The sequence below is a fragment of the Anser anser genome (genome assembly GCF_964211835.1).
Source record: "Anser anser genome assembly, chromosome: 10".
NCBI classification, from domain to species: domain Eukaryota; kingdom Metazoa; phylum Chordata; class Aves; order Anseriformes; family Anatidae; genus Anser; species Anser anser.
The window spans coordinates 18,327,587-18,347,483 of NC_139730.1; the positions used below are offsets into that span (position 1 = coordinate 18,327,587).

Below are 19,897 nucleotides of genomic sequence, written 5' to 3' on the forward strand. Positions count from 1 at the left end.
TGTACACTCATATCAATCCACATTAAATGGGCATTTAGGAGGGTTAAGTATCTAGCAAAGCAAAATCCCCCAGCCTGGCACTTGGACAAAGTTCTAACATAGTGTTATATTTAAAAATACATGGATCAGAAATAGAGAAGAAGGAGCAGATATATTTTAACAACTGTTCCTGAACAGAAATCATTTCCTTATTCTATTATAAACCTATTTCTGATTACCTAAAAAGAATGTTGAAACATTTGGCTTTCTAGAAATAACTTGGTTCCAAAGATGAGTCTCTGAAAAGGCTCATTCTGGCTTGCACTCATTGAAAACCAAGACACTCAGATTAATATCAACATTTTGGCAATTCTAATAACAGAGACTGCCAAAAGCATGTTGTCTATCAAATGTACAAGGACGAAAGATGTTAGAATATTAAGAACAGATGTCACAGATATCTATGAAAATACTCATGCTCCCCAAGTACTCTGCAAGGCAAGATGTACAAAAGCTCACGAAAGATGAAATTAATGCATTTTGCTCAAATGTTTCCAAATGCCTAAAATGTATGTAAACTTACTTACAAAATACGTATATTTAAAGATGTTAAAAAGGAGGATTGTGACATAATTTGATAATGGCCTTGTATATTAAAATGTAGAGCATTAACAGTTCAATAATATATTAAAGACTATTGTTCATAGTTTCTTATTTAAACTGCCATGTTCTGTTCCAGAGAAAATGTGAACAGTTTTCCAGTTATTGAGTATTCATTTATTTACATTTTATTTCTTATTCTACTCACAAAAGAAGTTTATAAAAAAGGCTCCTACTAGAAAAAACATCTACACAATCATGACATAAAAAGAGTTTATTGTCTACAATTATAAGACCACTTAGAAAACCTAAATATCTTGAGAGTTTATTTGAGCAGGAACAGAACATGTTTTCATCTTCTGCTCTAGCTATTTTCATTATTGACAATTCCAAACAGTAAAAGCTAAACCACCTTCCAAACAGAAAATCATGGGGATTGGCAGATTATTTTTTTCTCCATCTGAAGCATTGGATTCTTTTTAATTGACAGATAAGAAAAGATTTTACCTCTAGAACAGATGGTTTTGGATTTCAGGCACAAAAACATCACCTTACACAAACGAAGCCAAAATTTTCACATAGAACAGATTCAGGGGGTAGACTATTAAAAAGAAAACACACACCAAAAAAAAGTCAAAAAAAATAATATTGTAAAGCTCACAATATAATAATGGTCAATTACAACATTGTGTTTCTCATGGGATGATATTATTTAAAGACAACAAATAAGAAACTTGAACATAGCAGTTTTGAGCTAACAATTTTGATATTTATTTCTTTACTGAAATCAGCATTTCAGTAAAAAGAAGATGATGGCTCTCTAAAACTTGTTACAAACTCTCATTTACTTGAGTAAGCTGAGCCAAACAAGACTCGTCTTGATTTTAAGCTTAAACTTGTGGGTATACTAAACTAAAATAAATATTTTAAGAAGGAAAAGACCAGCTATTTGATGTTAAAATAACTGCATTGAACTTAGATGTGTGATGTTATGGATGATATATATAATTGTAATGTGATAACATAGTAACACAATCCAATCACAATGTCATAATAGGAACAATAGTAATATTTTCTGTTCTTTAAAGATTTTAAAGCACTGCTCATTTCCTCTTACCATTTAATGCCAATAGGATAACACCACCACAATACCAACAACTACAACAGTAATAATTTCTTGGCTGAGGCCGGACTAGGGTGCCCCACAGCTTCTTAGGACGCAGCATGCCAAGCATCAGCTCTGCTGCTGCAGCCCCGCCAGAGGCCAGCTCTTTGCTGAACTAGGCCCTAAACCATGACTGCTCTTGTTTTAAAATCACCCCCTTACAATTAACAGATGTGAAGGCAAACTTGGCATATATGGATGGCTGAATTTTTTCCCTTTGAATAACCTGGTTATATCCAGTTTCCGCAGCAATCGTAAGAGTGTTTACATTGTTTTTTTTCATTTCCCTTTTCTAATAATACGAAGCAGACGTGGTGTGTCTGATTTACCTCAGGAGGCAGCGGGAGAGGAAGGGTGCTCCGGGCTCCTCCGTGGAATGTGCTGACGGGAGTGGAAGGGGGTGCTGCGGTCGGGGTTATTTATTTTGTTAATATCTTCGGAACCCAAGGGCCCCGTTCTCGTCCTCCCTGGCTGATCTCCAGAATGAGGCTGTCAGCCAGGGAGAGTATAATATCTTCAGGCTATGGCCCATTTAAAGTTTTTCCTCAGCTCTCACTGAGCTTTTCTCTGGGCTCATGGGAGGCCATGGTGTCCTGCCCTGCCATGCAGCCGCCACGGCCACAGGGCCCCACAGGGCCCCACAGGGCGCCTCATAGGCCTGTGCTCCTCACACCTCATGGCGCCAGGCCCCACAGGGCCCATCTCCTCAGCGTGCCTCACAGGGCCGTGAGTCTCACCTGGCAGCTCCCATCTGCCCGAGCTCCCCAAGGCCTGTGTCACGCCTTGGCCACAGGCCTGACTTCTGTCACCCCAAGTTTTTCTGTCCCCTCACGAACCCTGCGAGAAATCCCTGGGCTGGAACTCGGGGCCTGGATTTTCCCCCTCAGGGGTGACTCACGGGCAGTTACTCCCCTTCTGCATTTTCCTTCTTTTTAAACTCGCTAAAGAGGCCTGATATTTAACTAAGTATCTTGAAAGAATTTATATTTAATTACATGATTATGCCAGATAGCCTAGCTTAACAGGCATTATAAATCCTCAAAAGCGTTTTTATGCTGGTTTTAAGCTGCTACCCAGAAATTGCAAACAGGCCAGTTGTATTCTTCGAGCAATGGAAACAGAAGCAATATCAGGGGCCACATACACCTATATTTTTCCAGTAAAAACACTAAACAACATTTTAAAACCCTTTTAAACAATATTCAAAATTCAAAATCTTAGGTGCTTATTCTACTGACATGAGAGTACAGTTACCTAGAACAATGTAATTCATTAGCATGGCCTCATTAACCCAAGCAGAGCTTGGTGCTAATGAAACTATATTGCCTCCAGTGCCCTGACACGCCAGCCAGCTTGCTGTGGTGCTGCCTGGTGCCGTGTCGGTGTCTCTAATGGCACTACACCAGGAGCACACCAGCTAATTACGAAAACAAAGAGTTACAATTTTCAAGCCCTACAGCAAGTTCCAAACAAGGCCATTTTGAGGGAATAAAAAATAAAATAAAATAAAATTATATATATATATATATATATAGTGTTTTCTCTCTACCTTAGCGTTTAAAATTATTATGGCAGCCTTGAACCAATGAATTATGACAAAGCCACAAAAAATCATGCACGACATAGCTCTGCAGTGGATAATCCCAGGGAGTCATCAACTCTCCAGACAAAAGCACAAATTGGGATTTTACTAAAGTCACAGCTCAATCTGACAGCAAGCCTGGTTTTAAGCACCTAGTCTGTACCACAAAGACACACTATTGCATATGTGAAAAAAAAAATGCTACACTGGTTCAAATTGACCCCATGAGGTTCATATTTGTTCCAGCTGCTCTGAAAAACTACCTCTGTCCTGGAGAGCTCTGTGCCATATTGAGTATAGCCTGTCCTTACGCAGCTGGCATAAAAACATAGAGGCAGCATAACCAACAGTCTGCTCTGGCTAAATAGGAATAAACTGTGCATCCATGTGGTATCCTGGTTGAGTTAGTACTAGTTGGTGATCCAGTATTACACAGTATTACTGATAGTGAAACCATAACTCAAGAAAACATTTCTTGCAGTGACAGGCTGTAAAGTGGAGAGTTTGTCTTTCAGAGAGTGTCCTGGTTCTCTACTGGCCAGACATGGCCAGGTGGTCCTTGATCAAAGCCCATGTGTAATGTATTTAAATGTCATATGATCCAGGGCAGCCCCGTGACATATACCACTCCTACAAACATCATCTTATATTACTACCACAAACATCCATCTCACTGTCCAAGCAACAAAGTACGGATTTCATATCAAATTCCATGATAAAGTGTAATCTGACTCTCACATCTCCTCTAGTCCCAGTGGCAAAGCTATTTATTTAGATATCAATTTAGCAGGGAACATAAGATTAATTGTAACCTAGGTTTAAGGATGAGTGTCATGCTCCCCTCCCTAACATGACTGGAAAAGGTGTTCTAGGCTTTCATACTGATCCCTGCATCATTGCATCATAGAGCCCCCAAATATTTTGGTGCTATTCTTTCTTACACGCTGACATTCAAAAGAGGAAGCACACTACATTCTCTGGAGCTCTGGCCTCCTAAGCTGTTGCACAAAATTACAGATCACATAGACAGGTTTGACAGATGTGACACAGGCTGAAACACAAACTGCTGCTCCCTCCAGGCCTATGAAACTTTATCTCTCATCTCCCTGTTTTTAAAAGGTAGGAAATGTGCAGTTTGGGTGACAGTCTCCCACAGATCTTCAAATCACCAGTAGAAGAACAGTCTGATCTCTCTCTAGGACAAAACAAAAGGCAGAGCCCCTTTTCTGTGGAACATGAGTGTGATAAATCATAAAACAGTCATAACGAGTGAAATCTGAAAAGCTTTGCCAATTCCCTTTATGCCAAAAGCCAAACACAATTGATAACCCTGAGCAGCTACTGGTAAGATAGAGAACAGAGCTCCTCTGAACGTCTGGCTAATATATCTGACCTGTGTTCTGTTTTGCAGGAGGATTCTGATATCCTAATAACAATATATGCTGTTTGTGCTCTAGCTTTGGTTTGTTGGTTGTTTTTTTATTTTTTTTTCTTTTACAAAGTGCTACTAACAAAATGCCAAATTGTAGCTTTATTGTGTAATGAAATATATACTTGATTAAAATATTTTTTCATCTTTTTAAAATTATTTTCTCAGCATATAGTGTAGGCGCATGCCACAGAAGTACAAAAGTTGGCTTATAAAGCATATACTTAAAGCTTTGTTATCTTTGGTTCTCTACAACTTTATATACCATTTAGAAAATAAAAATACCCAAGTAGAGAAATGACATAACACCAACGTAAGTGATTCTATGATTCTACATATGTTAAGTGTCTCAGCAGCCACTAAGAACAAATCCACTTCACTTCCTCTCTATTGCATGGTAGTTTGAGTCAAGGGAGGGGTCAAGATACGCAGTCTGAATGCTTTTGTCTTTACACAAAGCACAAAAAGAATGCATAAACAGAACTTACATCTGCTACAAATAATTTGAAGTGGATTTTATTACTGTTTTCTATGAGCATTTTTCATTATTGGGAAAAAGCAATTAATGTTGGAACACGGCACAGCTGATGAGTAAGGAGATTACCCAGACTTCCCCATCCTTTCAGCAAGATCTGAAAACAAAACTGGAGGAGGTAACCAAAACTGTCAATGTATTTCAGATTCAGGATCTGATGAGCAATTTCTATTAAATTCCATGAGAGTTAAGGCTGCCAAACCAGGCTGTCATGTTTTAATTAGCAATAGAATAATAGAATTGAAAACAGTGGCTGCCTTGTAAGAGAAGAATATGCTGCAATTATGGCATGAAGCAGCACAGAAAAAAACAGCACAACCTGATTACTCCTCTACTTGGTCCACACAGGACTGTTCTCTGCCATCAGTAGAACTTTGTCCAGTACATTTTAAAGACCCACAGATGAGAGCCAATCACCTTCCCATAGAAGATTATTCAACAGATAACTCCTCTTTTACAAAAATTTTGTCTTTATAGTCACAATCCATATTTTCTTCTTAGCTACATCCATTCAGCTTTATTCCATGTCTTCCTCAAATGCACCTGAGTAATAAACCTCTGAAAAATTTGTCTTCCTCCTCTGTGTTCCTGTAACAACGAATAGATTACACTGTCTGAACTGTAACACTACAAATTTCTGGCACATAGTTTAGCAATAACGAATGAGGTATTCTAATAAATACAAGGTTATAACTAGGGGAAATGAATTACCAAGTTACACGTAAGCGAGCAAAAGGTGAAACTGCTGAAGAGATGCTCTTATTAGGTTATCCGACTCAAAGCTGATTTATAGCTTTCACTGTGCTTCCCTATCCATCATTTTTATGGTATGTAGAAAGGGCTACAAAGCACAAATTGCCTTTTTTTAATTAACATGGACATTTTAGATAGGCTCAGGATATCAGGATAACCAGCCTATGTTACATTTTTTTCCAAAATATGAAAGCAGAAAATGTATTTTATTGATCTGGAAGAGCTGTAACAGCACTAAATAAATTCCCCCTCAGAGTCTATACAATACACTTGTCAGCCTGCAGCTTCCTAATAGCTTGGCTATGATTTGCCAAGAAATGACAACAAGGTGGAAAGCAATTCTGCTGAAAAGGCCCTGAGGGTCTTGGTAGAGAGCAAGCTGCACAAGCCAGCAGTGTGCCTGTTCAGCCTGGAGCGGGAGAAACTCTGAGGGCATCTAACAGCAACCCTCCAGTACCTATAAGGAGGTTCTCAAATAGACAGAGATAGGCATAATCTGAAACAGGAGATGTTCATTCAAAGTGGTTATAATGAAAACTTTTCTTCCCAGAGGCCAGTCACACATGGGAACAGGTTGCCCATAAAGGTTGTGTAGTCTCCATCCTTGGAGGTTTTCAATACCAGACTGGATTAAAGCTCTCAGAAACTTCATGTGGCCTCACAGCTGACCCTGTTTGGCACAAGAGACTGGATGACAGCACTCCTGAGGTCCCTTCTAACCAGAACAACTCTATGAACCCTAGGCGAGACTCAGGACACACTGATCTTAACAGTAAGCATCAAAGAGACTTTCTAAATTGTACTCGCACCAATTCCACCAATTCCAACTCTGAAAAGGTTGGTGATATGTAGGTCAGGCTAACATAGCTGTTCCTTAAAACCTTCTTAACCTATTGGTATAGCATAACTCAACCAGTGGCTTAACAACGCTGGCAGCCACTGTACACTAGTGCTCCTTCTAGTGACAGCCGAAGTAGGAAACTGTGGGAATGTGCTGATGTTGACAGTCTGGGCTATGGGGAAGCATAAATTAAGCTGAAAGTGGCAATGAAGATTATTCCTAAATCACCTTGTGAAGAATCCCTCAGTTTGTCCAGGGACACTGGCAACAAAGATAGAGGTCATCTCAAAATAATAAGAAAAAAAAATACATGAATGTAGTCATTTTAACATAATGAGTAAATAAATCTGCAACCTCAGAGGCATGATTCATTCCTTCCAAAATAAGGGATTTTGCAAGTATAGCCCACCCTAGAAGCTTTGCTGAAGAATATAGAAATTGCACAAGAACTGAGCATGCATTTACTAACTATTCCCTCATCACAGTTGTAATGTCAGGATCAGATCTGGACTGTAACCAGTGTTTCACTCAGTCCTGTAGTTTTATTGCTATCTCTTTTAAATACTTCAGTACATATAAACATTTCTTCAATGTCTGTACGGGATACCACATTCTTAGCACTGCTATATTATCAAAAATAAATAAAAATTAAAAATTAAAAAATAAAAATATTTAAAAGTATTTAGAATAACTTTTAAAAATTATTATTTATGATTTTCTTTTCAGCACAATTTAAGTGGTTTCCATAGCTGGAATGAATTACAGTGCACTGTCAGGATTTCCAGAAAAGGCCCTTCTACCCCAGGAAAAGTTCAGTTGCATTCTGCTTTAATGGCTTTTGGCAAGCTTGCCCTATTGTTTTTGTACAAACAGAAGTAAATTTGGTATAAATAAAAAATGGAACTTTATGTGAATGAAGCAAACATCAAATTCCTTAATCTTCAAAAGAAATTCTATCCCTGAATAATTAACTATGATATATTTATAAAACTAGAATAATTGAAAACAGAATTCTAAGTTGATTCATGTAGACTGCGCTGAAATATTTATTATTGCAAGTCCAGAAGATCTGTCTGGGTTTTGTCACTGGAAATGTCTAAACTCAGTGTCCAGATGTTTATTTAAGTTGCTCCCACATAGTTCTAATGTCAATTACCAGGGGTTATCAGAGAGCATCACTGTGTATCTTCCTTGACTAATATTCTCATTTCTTCTGCATCTTTGATGTTTTCTTTCATTAAAATTCCTGGCTCACAGCCACAAAAATCTGCTGTGCAGGCAAAAAAAAAAAGGTCTGCAGACATGACATATGATGATGTCCTATGTCTGTGCAAGGATAATATTTATCATCAGCTATCATTTAAGCAGTACTATAATCAGTACAATGCCAATTTAAAGCAGCTCATACAAATGCACGTGAAACCAAGGAATGAGAACTTTTAACTGATATGAAATAATTTGGGGTCAGTAAAGAAAAGACTATTACGTAAAATGAAGATTTTGTGAATCTGTGTTGCTTTTTTTTTTTTCCCTCCCTCTTCAGGAAAAAGCAGGGAGAAAGCCAATGACAAAGTAATTTCACACATAATTACAACTGGAATTGATGGATCTGTAGCTCTGGAAACCACAATTGCATTGAGACTTTTATAGTAACCAGGAGAAAACACAGGACACGCATAACAGTGACTTAAACAGAAAGAGCTTAACACACAGTCTCTGAAGATTTCCTACATTCAAATGTAAATAGTTGACTAACAGCTCATTTATACACACACACACACATATATATACCTGTTGCCCAAACTGAGTTGGTTCATTTGGTTTGTAGGCAAGTTCTGGAAAATTTGTTTTTAAATATTTGTAAGAAAACAAGAAAATCAATGCCAATTCAATATAAATGGAAGTAGAAACATGAAGTGCCTGGGGAAAATACTGCCTATGCCATTTCATGTTTTCATATTAGTACCCAAATACAACAGGTCCCTCTCCTGAGGTAAGAATGTTATCCATTTTAAATCTAATTGATCAGTAAAAGCAGACACCTCACATTAGTGGGTAGTGGTCTAAATGACTCGGAAAGTAAAATCTCATTGATTATGTAATTTACTTCTCACTTTCTACAGTCAGTTTGGGAAGGATGTATGCATCTACCAGATATTGTCCTAGCAGCTACAAGTATTCAGCCTCGCTAGGAGTCATTCTCTCTCACTGAGATCTTCTACAAGTGACATCATTGCACCTATAGTTTCAGTTGCAATTCCTTGTGCATAATAATAAAAAAATCCCGTAGTTTCTTGCAGAATGGGATTGCATGCAAACTGCATTCCTCGGGAGGGCAGTACAGATCATAGCCCCAGTTCAGAGATGGATGCAGGAAATCACATGCTGTTCTAATCAGAGCTGGATATTCCCAAAACCGTCTGACTAATCTCTGAATAAATTAAACATATGCATTACTGGCATCATGTAACTGAACAAATATTTTGAAAACAAAAAACAAAAACCAAAAAGAAGAAAAACATGGACAGAATTTTGGCAACTGAAATTTCTATTCAGCAGAAGTATGCAAAAATATCTCCTATCAAGTGCTCAGCTTCAGAGACTCAGCAAAAGCTCAGACTGCCACTACTTGCCACATTATATCATTGCCTTGATCTAATAAGCAACTACATTAATACCAGCTGTGTGGATAGGGGGAAGAAATATGTATATGTTCATTAGGCATTACAGCCTCATTCATCTCCCTCATGACTGCAGTGGAGATGTGGCAATTTGTGTGTGATGCAATTATGGCTCCCAATACCAAACCTGAAACAAAAGCGTTGAGGGTGTCACTCAGTATTAATTCTTCTAAATTTCCCTGACAGGAAATCATTCTTACGCTTAATACTGGAGAACACATTCACTCACATTTGGATGATTAACAGTAAAATACTTAGTTCAATGATTCTACCAAGTTAAAAATCAATTTGCTTCCCATATACATTTAACTGTGCTTGTTTGTGTCATCTCCTCACATGAAGTAATTGCTTCACAACTGTTATTCATGTATTCCCTTGCACACAGAGATTAAACAGAACACAGAGCCAATATCCCAGTTCAACAGAGCACTTCCATATAAATGGTCCTAGAGGAATCAAGCTTTGACTTCGGTACATGCTTTCATGCTTCCCCAAACCAAGGGCCCATTTAGTAAAATCTTAATAACCAAACGATCAAAACAGTTGTTTTAAATAAAAGATCACTTAATGCCTCCAAAGCTTTGCATACATATGGAATAACAATTACAGTATTTACAAAGGAGTCAAATGGACTTAGACACTCATATCCCATGGAAAGTCAATGTGAGTGGAAGATGTTTGGACTAGTCAGCTAACATTTGCCCACCACAATGTCAGCAGTGACACAGCACTGCAGAAGTGTGAGAATAAAACACAACCATTAGCTTACTGGAAAAAAAAAAACACAGCAAAATAAATGTTGTTTTCACACAGCTGTCCATTCTACTTCCCTTTCCCTCCCAGAACGTGGGAGTTCACAACCCAAAAACAAACACTAGGAAATGAGGAAATCTCAGTGGTGATCTCCACAGTTACCACCCTAAGAGCTGTGGATTTGCAACAAAACATGAACCACAAACTCAGGAAAAACATAGTTCAGTTACCACCTCCCCGGAACAAGACCACACCGTGCAAGACCCACTCCCTGAAAACGCTGTCCTTACAAGACACTTGGAAGAAATTACACTTCCTACACTGCTCTGAAAAAGAAGCAAAGATGGCAAAGCAGAAAATGCTACCTTTTGCTACAGCAAAGTCCATAGGGTAGAGAACAGCTTCTTCCAACATAGGACCTGCATTCCCTTATATGCCACTCATTTAGGGGAAAAGAAAAAAAAAAAAGAGGTCAAGAATTCATTGCAATTTGCCTGGCCCAAGGATATTCCTTACAGGCACTAACTTGCTAGGGGCAGATGATAAGCCAGATGTTACTCAAATTAGGCCAAAAACGTTCCAAAGAGGGCTCCACTACAGTTCATTTTCACTGGCAAAACCCAGCATAGTACACAACTGAGATTACAATCAGCCTTCTGGATCCAGCTCTGCAATGGAGCTGCACAAAGCAACCAGCCAGCTGGATCTCTACTTGCAGCTCAGGCTAGTCAGGTCCTCCTCCGCGAGGCTGCTAAAGGCTGCCAGCTTGTGGTGTGTCCACAATACGGGGTTGTCTGTGAGTTTAAGTAAACACGCAAACTATTGCCCAGAGGCTGCACACCGAGTAAGACCAGATTTGCCATGTCTTTCCACACAAGTTTTAATTCCTAAGTCCGTAGTGTCTGAATGTTTTTTCCCTGACTCTTGATACTGTGTCCCTATGACAGGTCGAGAAACTCCGTAACACAGAGCTGTACTTCTTGAATTCTCTCACTTTGCAGGCTCCATTTCTTCCACACAGGAACTTGCAGCTTTTTATTTTTATTTTTGGATTGTAAGACACCTAGAACCAAAAACTACTAACAGAGAAATGCTGATCTGTCAGTTAGGTCTATGAAAACAATGAAAACCTCTGCATCTTTTCTAGCCTTTAAATTAAAAAAATAAATCAAAAGTTAATGTACAGCAGCGTTTAGATTTTTAATTCCTTGTTATTTCCCAAATAATTAACATAAATTTTTAGGCTGTTAAATCCTCTTGCTCATGCTATCTCCACACCTGGCAAACCAGACTCCATGCAGACCCCATGTTCAGGAAACCTCAGGAAATGTTACAGCTGTGAACAGAAATTTGCCAAGAGGTACTTTCCCTCTATGCAGTTTGGGGATCAGGTACTCCTACCGTGTTTTAGACAATGCAAAAATCAAGGGACTGCAGATGCTGCCACACTGATTGATACCTGCCTCACACGCTACAGCTCTCAGACTTGCAACACATCATTTAAGCTCGGTCTGTGCCATCTTTCAGACCTGTATGACTGCCCAGCTTCAGGTCTTGCAGATCTTTTCTTATGCATTTACATTCCCAAAAGTTTTCTTTCCTTGCACCACAAATGTTTCCTAACTTCATCTCCAGTGTTTTCCTTGTTAAGCAACTGAAGCAAGAGTTCCTGACTTTCCCCAAAATTTGACTGCAAGCTTTACATGGTCAAAACAAAGCATTATCCACACAAGAATTTCAAAAACACAATTTAAATTCTTTATTTTCTGCCAGATTAACAGTCCAGTCCGACAAAACAGTTCACTCCCATAAAACAGAGCAAGATCCTCAATTCCCAGTCTATGTTTTGAAATGTTCTGTAACCTGAGAACAGTGAAATACACAGTAATAATACTACATACGATAAGAAACTTAATTCAGGATGACTAAACCCTTCAGGATTCACCCTCTTATTCTCTAACCTATTACAAGCTCCTGGATTGCACATCCTCCTTATCATGGGACTCTCTTTATACGTAACTCTTTGCTCTTCTGCCACTCACAAAATCTTAGCATGGAGTACACATCTGCATTCAGAATCTGGGAGCAACAACCCCCCATGACAGCTTCCCTATTTTGCAATAGCTTACAAGTCACACTTTAAACTTAGTTTTGTGTTCTCACAGCACTCCCTTCTGCGAGGATTCCTGAACGTTGTGCTGAACAGCTGCTAAATGTATAACTATATAATCCACTTTAACCATTACTACAGCAATTCTTTTTCCTTAAGGGTGAAGTTTGCCCATTCAGGGGATCCCCTTTGGCAAGTCCCAACATGCTGAATGCTGTCAAAACACAGATCAAGAAATCTGCCTCTGCTTCACAAAGTTTAGAAAGCAAAAGTAAGCCTTGAAAGCACAATGAAGACAATGTAATTTTCATTATTATGAAGCCCACATTAAGACTTCAGTAATCTAGAAAACAATTTCTTAATTGCACAGCTTTGTGAAAATTCCTTTAGCACTGAAAAGCCAGTATGGAAAAACCACACACAACTTGAAAAGGGTGCAACATAGCAGTCAGTACAAGGACAAGGGTGATGATCTTAACAGGGACAGATACACACAGGCCTGGAAATGGTAACAACCTGTGCTTTGTGCAACAGCAAAGGGAAAGCCAATACACCTGTGAGGCCCCTCGTCCTTAGGCAGTTCAACAGACTGAAATAATAGGAAGACCAATGACGAGACTCAACTGGACTAGTAGCAGGGAGCACGGATGGCAGTGCAGGCAATAGTGATCTGAGAGGTGAACTACATCCATGAGAGAAGAACTGGCCTCCTGTGCAGCCAGAGCCACACGTTGAAGAAAGGGGCTGAGGAGAGAAACACATGCAGGGGAGGGATCAGGTGGGTTATCAATATGGGAACTGAGGTCTGAAAGACTGAAAATATGCCAAAAATTAGTGCTGATAAAGACAAGTGACATTAAGAAGCCGTGAGAATGAAGCAGGAGCACAAAAACAAACAAACCAACCACTCAACAGCAGAGGTACGTGGTAAGGAGAAGGTCATAAGGCCTGGAAGTGGCAAACACCTGCACAATCTACAGTCTGAAACCAAGATAGGAAATGAGAAAGCATAAGAAGCCTCAGTAAGAGAGCAGCTGTGGCAGAAAACACAAAGACGTTCAGGTCTCTGCAAGATATTCAAGTGACTGAGGTATGCAGAAGGTGTCCAGGTGCACAGCTGGTTATTTAGATGGACCCGCAGAAAGCGAGAGGAGATAACAATGGCAGGAAGATGCATGACACATGACATAAGTTAAATACGTTTGCATTTAGCTGGAAGTGGTATGTGATACAAAAGGGAATAGGTGGTGCAGATGTAGAATATGAACTTGCTCTTAAGAGCGGATGAGTCTTATGAGGAGAAGGGAAAAGCAGAGAGTCAAGAAGCCAAGAAACAATTAGAACAAGAAAACAGTGGGAGGAAAGGGTATAGGAAGAGGCATCACAGATGACATAGCAAAGAAAAAAAAAAGCCACGTATTAGCTTAGCAGCAGTTCTGCCTGTCAAACTGCAGTGCCAGGGTATGGACTGTACCACAGGGACTACGTAGGAGCTTATGGAGTGTTTGGGAAAGGGTAAGTGCCTGGTTACAAGGCACTGTTGATAGCATTAACTGATTTATGCACTCAAGAAGTGGTAGGGACTTTCAGTCTCCTTTACTAAATGATGTTGTGCAGCTTTTTGAATGCCTCCTGTCTTGGTTTCCAGGGACACCACTCCTGCAGGAATATGTTCACATCCAGCGGAAGCCTTGCACACAGAGCTGCCCCTTATGCATTGCTGCTGGAGTACCTCAGAAAATAGGATTTGCCAAGCCACACATGGAATTTGAGAATTTTTTTTTTTTTTAAACTAAAATGAACTCATAATAGGGTTTGAATATGCTAGTCAGCAGTGCAACATCATTGCGAAATACCTCTCATTTGTGTTCCTTATCTTTCAAAATTCATAATGAAAGGCAGAAAATGTTACTGTAAGGAAGACTTTTTTTTAAATCTTCAAAGAACAGATAAATCTGCAAAATACAGAGAACTTATTTTCTCTAAGAAAACCACAGGGTGGATCTGTTAATTTACAGTATCAGACTATGAAAAAATAGTATTCCAAAGTTTGAAAGCACTGTACAAAAATATGGAAAAACACTGAGGCCTTTAATAAAAATATTAAAGTCTTCAGATTAACTTGATCTCTTGATGTGCTTTGCAGCAATCTCCAAAAATGAAACAGCAGAATCCCTTAAAGCCCAAACAGAATTTGAGTTAGAAAATAATGAAATTTTGTACCTGTTTACAGTACAATGGCAGAAAGTGTTATTTTAAGCTACGGGCACAGAAACAAGTTCTCATTTGATAAGAAGATAAATGTGTGATAGTTAGGCTGCAAATTACCAGGCATGTATTGTCACCATATGGTAAAAGCAAGATAATCTTAAATAGTTTATGCCTCAATAGAGGAAGTATCTTACATTTATACAAGACATACATGCATACATTTCATACATGCAGTTTCCATCCAGCAGTTCACAGGCACCTTAGCTAACTTTATGGATATGAGTTATGATGCCCTTTGCACTCATATTTCTTCACAGAAGAAATCTTCTCTTATAAATGATTTCGTCATAGCCTGCAAAAGTGTGTTAAGGAGCTTGTTTTACTATAGTTGAAAACTATTCGGCTTTCCACAAGGCTTAACTGCCCAAAGTGCTCCTAAAAAGGTCTCCAAATAACACTTGGGGTTGCCACTTAACAGGTTTATAAAGAACCCTTCCCACAGCTGTAATGTTAAAATTTTCAGAAATAACTAACTAGATCAATGATTCTGAATATTCACGTTTGGGTTTTAAGAAGTACTGCAGAAAGATCAGTTACATGGTTCATCCTCAGACATCCCTTCTTGAATTCAGTCCTCTGCTGAAAAATAATCTTCATCTCTCACTTCTCTGTATTGCATTGTGGCCTCCCCCTCTGGTTCAAAGCTCGTCATTTTTATATTCAATCTCTCTGCAAGCTTCTGTGCTGCAAGCTTGGCTTGCATTTCCTATTAAAAAAAAGACAAGTTAGAAGTGTTTTTGTCATTTTTATCAAACAAATATACTAGAGGAGAAACTCAATGTAATAATATCAGTAACTTCACAGTAAACTTAATTAAAATTTCTAGTAACTGATGAAAAAATTTTACATTAGTACATAATTGTGCCATTAATATCTGAAGATTGACTTTTTTTTTGGAGTTAAAAAGCTGAAATTCCCCATATGGCAGTCCTCATCTGTGATATACTTATGACAGCTTTAACAGAACAAAATCAGTCTATATAGCAGACTTGTACACTATCCATGTAGCAATAGCAATGCTCTTCATTCAGCAACCCCAGAAAAAAAAAAGTCCTTTTTACAAATAAATTAGCTCCCTTCAAGTATCAAGAAGACTACATTAGCAAGTGCTTGTAAAACAGTAAGTAGCAACAAACACTTTTACAGTAGTGTCTAGTTTAAAACATTAGCCCAGTATCACCTAGAAAGTTAAAATCAAAGTCCATTACAGGTGAATTTAGCAAGAAATTTCCTTAATATTGAAGAACTTCAGAACTTGGATTCTTCAGACACAGCATAAACTAAGGCAAATACAGCTACTTGCATATTTTAAGAATACCAAATACTATTAGTCTTTCATTTATGGAAAGACTGAAAGCTATTTAAAGGCTAGTAGGCAAGGTTTATACTTTCTAGTCAGAGGTAAAGAGACTGTAATGAAGTTAACGTAAGTGCACATGAAGAGTAACATTAGATTTTGTTTAATGCAGGAATAGTAGTTTCAGAAGGGATTAATATATTTTTTAATCACAGCTTTAAGAGATTCAAATACAAGAAAAGGTGTTTTTCTTCAGTCTGGCAATCTCAATTTCATCACCAAATTCAACAGTATCAAAGACGTTATATCTTTTTTTGTGTGTGTGTAGTAATTAAGTAATTACTTTTCAGACTAAATCAAAAATACTTACCTCATAAGCTTCTTTTTGCTGTATCTGAATTGCTATGGATTCCTCTATGGATAATAGCTTAGCAGGGGCATGGTGAAGTGGTGGTAGCCGAGCTGCTGTGATGTCATTCAAATGTTTCTTATCTCTAAGTCGTCTTTCTTCAGTAGTAATTGGAGAGCCAAATCCCCCAGGTGACTGACTGGATGAGGAACCATGTGATGATCCACTTTGCTCTCCTGATAATCTACAAGTAATAAAACATAAAAGTTGTGACCCATATTTGAAATACAAGGTTGAACTGCTTCAGTTCTAAAACTTATTTTCAGCATGCAAGAGCAGAAAAGTTGAAAGAACATGTGAAGTGTTGTGATGCCATCCACAAAAATCAATTGGGTATACTACAAGATCAGTCTTCTCCTTAGTAATATACACCGTCTCTACAGATAAACAATATCACAAGTTACTCCTGAGAGTGAACAAAAAAGGTAGGCCAATGATTTGGCAAGCACCAAATAGCAATGCTTTGGGAGTCCAAGGAAAAAGAAATTGTTACTATTGCCAATACAATGTGAACTGCAGTTTCTGTAGAGATGCAGGAAAACGAAAGGCCCCCTGCTGTTAAAGTTTTATAAATTCTAGAATCAATTCAGAAGAATTTTTTGCCAATTGTTTAAGAGTTTTGTAGCTTAAGAAGATTTATGACTTTTTTTTTTTTCCAAATTTGTTGAATTAAACCACCATTCAGTATTGAGGCTATACAGTACTTAATGCTAAAAAGCCAATATGTTAATATACAATGTCCTATGGCTTTAAATCCCCTTGCTTATAAGAAAATAAACTTACCATACTTTTTCTGCAACATTTCCAATTTTACACAAGTCAATTATTTCATTTTTTTTCTAATAATACTTACACATTTGTTTTGAATTTGCTTTTTTTTATGACTGGGTTCTTGGCTCTAGACTCTAGAACTTCAATATAATGTGGTGTCTTGGGGTGCAGGCTTCCAAAGATATTGCCCTTACGTTTAGCCACGTTCTGCTCTTTTTCCAATACTTTTCCACTATTATCACCATCTGCAATCGTAACTTTTTGAAAGGCATCAACCAACGTGTCTCTGCTGTTGTCTGTAGCACCTGTACTCTCTGTACTATCGTCAGCACTGCTCTGAGATATCTGCTGATCATTTTTCAGATGACTGCTTGTAGCTGACTTGGAGACAACTTCACAAAAAAGACCTTGATCTTTTGAAACAGTCTTTATTTTATCATCATCTCTCAGACTCCTTTGATTTTCTAAAGCCGTTTTTGTGGCATCTTGCCCAATACATTCTGCCTCCTGCTTTTGGAAAGAAATCTTAGAAACTACTTTAATATTAGAGTTTTTGTTCAAGGCTGAGGAATCTTCTTGGCTTAGCGTGTCCTCCTTTAGGGTAACTTGCTGTTTGCTTGTATTAGCCTTCTCCTGATTTGCCTGGAACTCCAACCTAACAGCAGTTAACAACTCAGCTGTCCTTGCTAGTTCTTCCTCTTGTAAAATGGCAAGCTTAAGCTTTTCAGCAAAATCGGAGATCTTCTTACCCTTATCTGGAAGCCTATCAATGAATTTCCTAAAATAAAAGAAGATAGTTATTTAACAGAGTATAAACAACCCTACTTCTTTCTGACATACAGGACTGTTATATTAGAACCGTTAATCTGTCAGGCTTCAATTCTATCGATAAGTTTCTTCACAAGTTGCATTTCTGAAAACCAGCCAGACGTAAAGCATTTACAGCCCCACAGCTCTCCGCTCTGGCGCTTACGGGGGGACAGGCGAAGGCGGCCAGGAGGCCCGCCCGCTCCGCCCGGCCCCGCCGCCCGCCGCCGCGCTCACCGGTCCGCCAGCAGCCGCTGCTGCCGCCTCAGCATGTCCCGCAGCTCGGGGAGGCTCCGGCCCCGCAGGCCGCCCGCCGCCATGCCGCCCCGCGCCGCCTCGCACCGGGGCCGCCGCCCGGGCACGGCGCCGCCGGCCCCGCTTCCGCGCCTCCCTGGGGGCCGCCATCTTGGCGGAAGCCACGGCGAGGCGGCAGGGCCAACCTTGGTAGGAAGGCGAAGGCAGGGCGGGCTCAGCAGAGCCAGGGTGCTCAGGGAGCTGCAGAAGCCCAGATAGTTCTTACGTTAACTAGTTTGTATTTTCGCTAGTTAAAGCCTTGCCCTGCCCACGTGTTGAGTATCTTCTAGCAGAGTGCAAATTGCTGTTCAGGACTCGAGGTCCAGCTTTCAGGGTTTTGTTACAATTTCTCTTTTTGCATGGTATTTAAACACGCTTATGTATAACGCGGAGACCGAATAGAGAAATTCAGATCATCGTGTAACGTTGACTTACTTGCTTCAAACTGCCTTACTGCTACAAATGCCGTGGACTTTAGGACGTCCCTTCCATCTAGCAGTGATAAGGTCGTTAGCCAAATGGTAGTTCCCAGGAGGCACAGCTCGGCCTTCTTAAGTTGATCCTACGCGAGGCTCCTTGGTGCATGTAATAGTACAGAGACATTTCTCAGAGATTGTTAAAACAGCTGTTTTAGGAACAGGATGAACAGAGGCCTATCCCGGAGGGATGGAGGAGGAAGCATTTTAAAATGGCTGCCCACCCCTTTGTTTGCTCAGCTGGAAGGTGAATGGAAAGGCTGAGGACCAGGGGAAATGAGATTAATCAAGTAGGCAGCTACCCATGGAAAAATACCACAATCGGGGTGAGAAAAGCCAAGTTAAGTGCCTAGTTGAAGAGAACATTTTGCTGCCTGCTATGTACAACCTTGATCATTTCCCAAGAAAATCACTCAGGGAATTTTCCTTAAGAGTTCAGGGAAGAGGAATTTTTTTATTTTTTTTTTTCCCTTACCAGGAGATCACTCAATGTTGTAGAACACAAGTTCTCCGAGTTGCTGTCTCTATAATGCCACCCTAAGTTATGCTGTCTATGTAGCATTTCTGCAACTTGCAAGAAGGAATGCTTTATCTTTCCTTTTAGCCTCCTTCTCCTGCGCACACTGGAGAAAATGGGAAGGTTGGGCATGGAAACTGCTTCTGCCCATGTGGAAGTGAGTCTAAATGGAACAATCTCATTAGACTTCTGCTCTACACTCACATGATGACGGCTCATCTCAGTTCAACTGCTGTTACTACATATGCAGAAAAGTGACACTGGTGAGTTAGTTTATTTGCTAACCTGCGTAAACACAGAAAAAGGAAACAAAAGATGAAGAGGGTAAAGTGTCCTAGTAGCGTGACTGCTGGGATCATGATTGATCATTCTGTATCCTCACTTGGAATATCATTCACCAAGTCATTATTTGTCCCAGATCACTGGGAAGTAATATTGCTCATCTTTAAAGTTTAAGTGTTAAGTTTTGGAATACCATAATCTCTTTCATGGATAACGCACAGTTCCAGTGGCCCAAGAGTATTCATTGTTGCGTATAATATAGATGAAAAGAAAGATATTCAAATAACTAAGTAACTTGTTCTAGCATAGATTTTTTCTTTTTTTTTTTTTTTTAAAGTTTACACC

General features: G+C 39.2%; 1 protein-coding gene across 1 annotated transcript in view; it reads right to left on the reverse strand.

Moving 5' to 3' along the window:
- Nucleotides 1–12,053: 12,053 nt before the first annotated feature.
- LOC310904780 (uncharacterized protein) overlaps nucleotides 12,054–19,897 on the reverse strand; it is a 56,349-nt gene continuing 48,505 nt past the window's right edge. The window contains exons 15-18 of the mRNA XM_083849951.1: nucleotides 18,221–18,498; nucleotides 17,259–17,954; nucleotides 16,367–16,589; nucleotides 12,054–15,405 (exon numbers count right to left, since the gene is read on the reverse strand). Coding sequence (XP_083706077.1) covers nucleotides 15,268–15,405; nucleotides 16,367–16,589; nucleotides 17,259–17,954; nucleotides 18,221–18,498 — 1,335 coding nt within the window. The 3' untranslated portion in view covers nucleotides 12,054–15,267. The remainder of the gene's footprint in view (nucleotides 15,406–16,366; nucleotides 16,590–17,258; nucleotides 17,955–18,220; nucleotides 18,499–19,897) is intronic.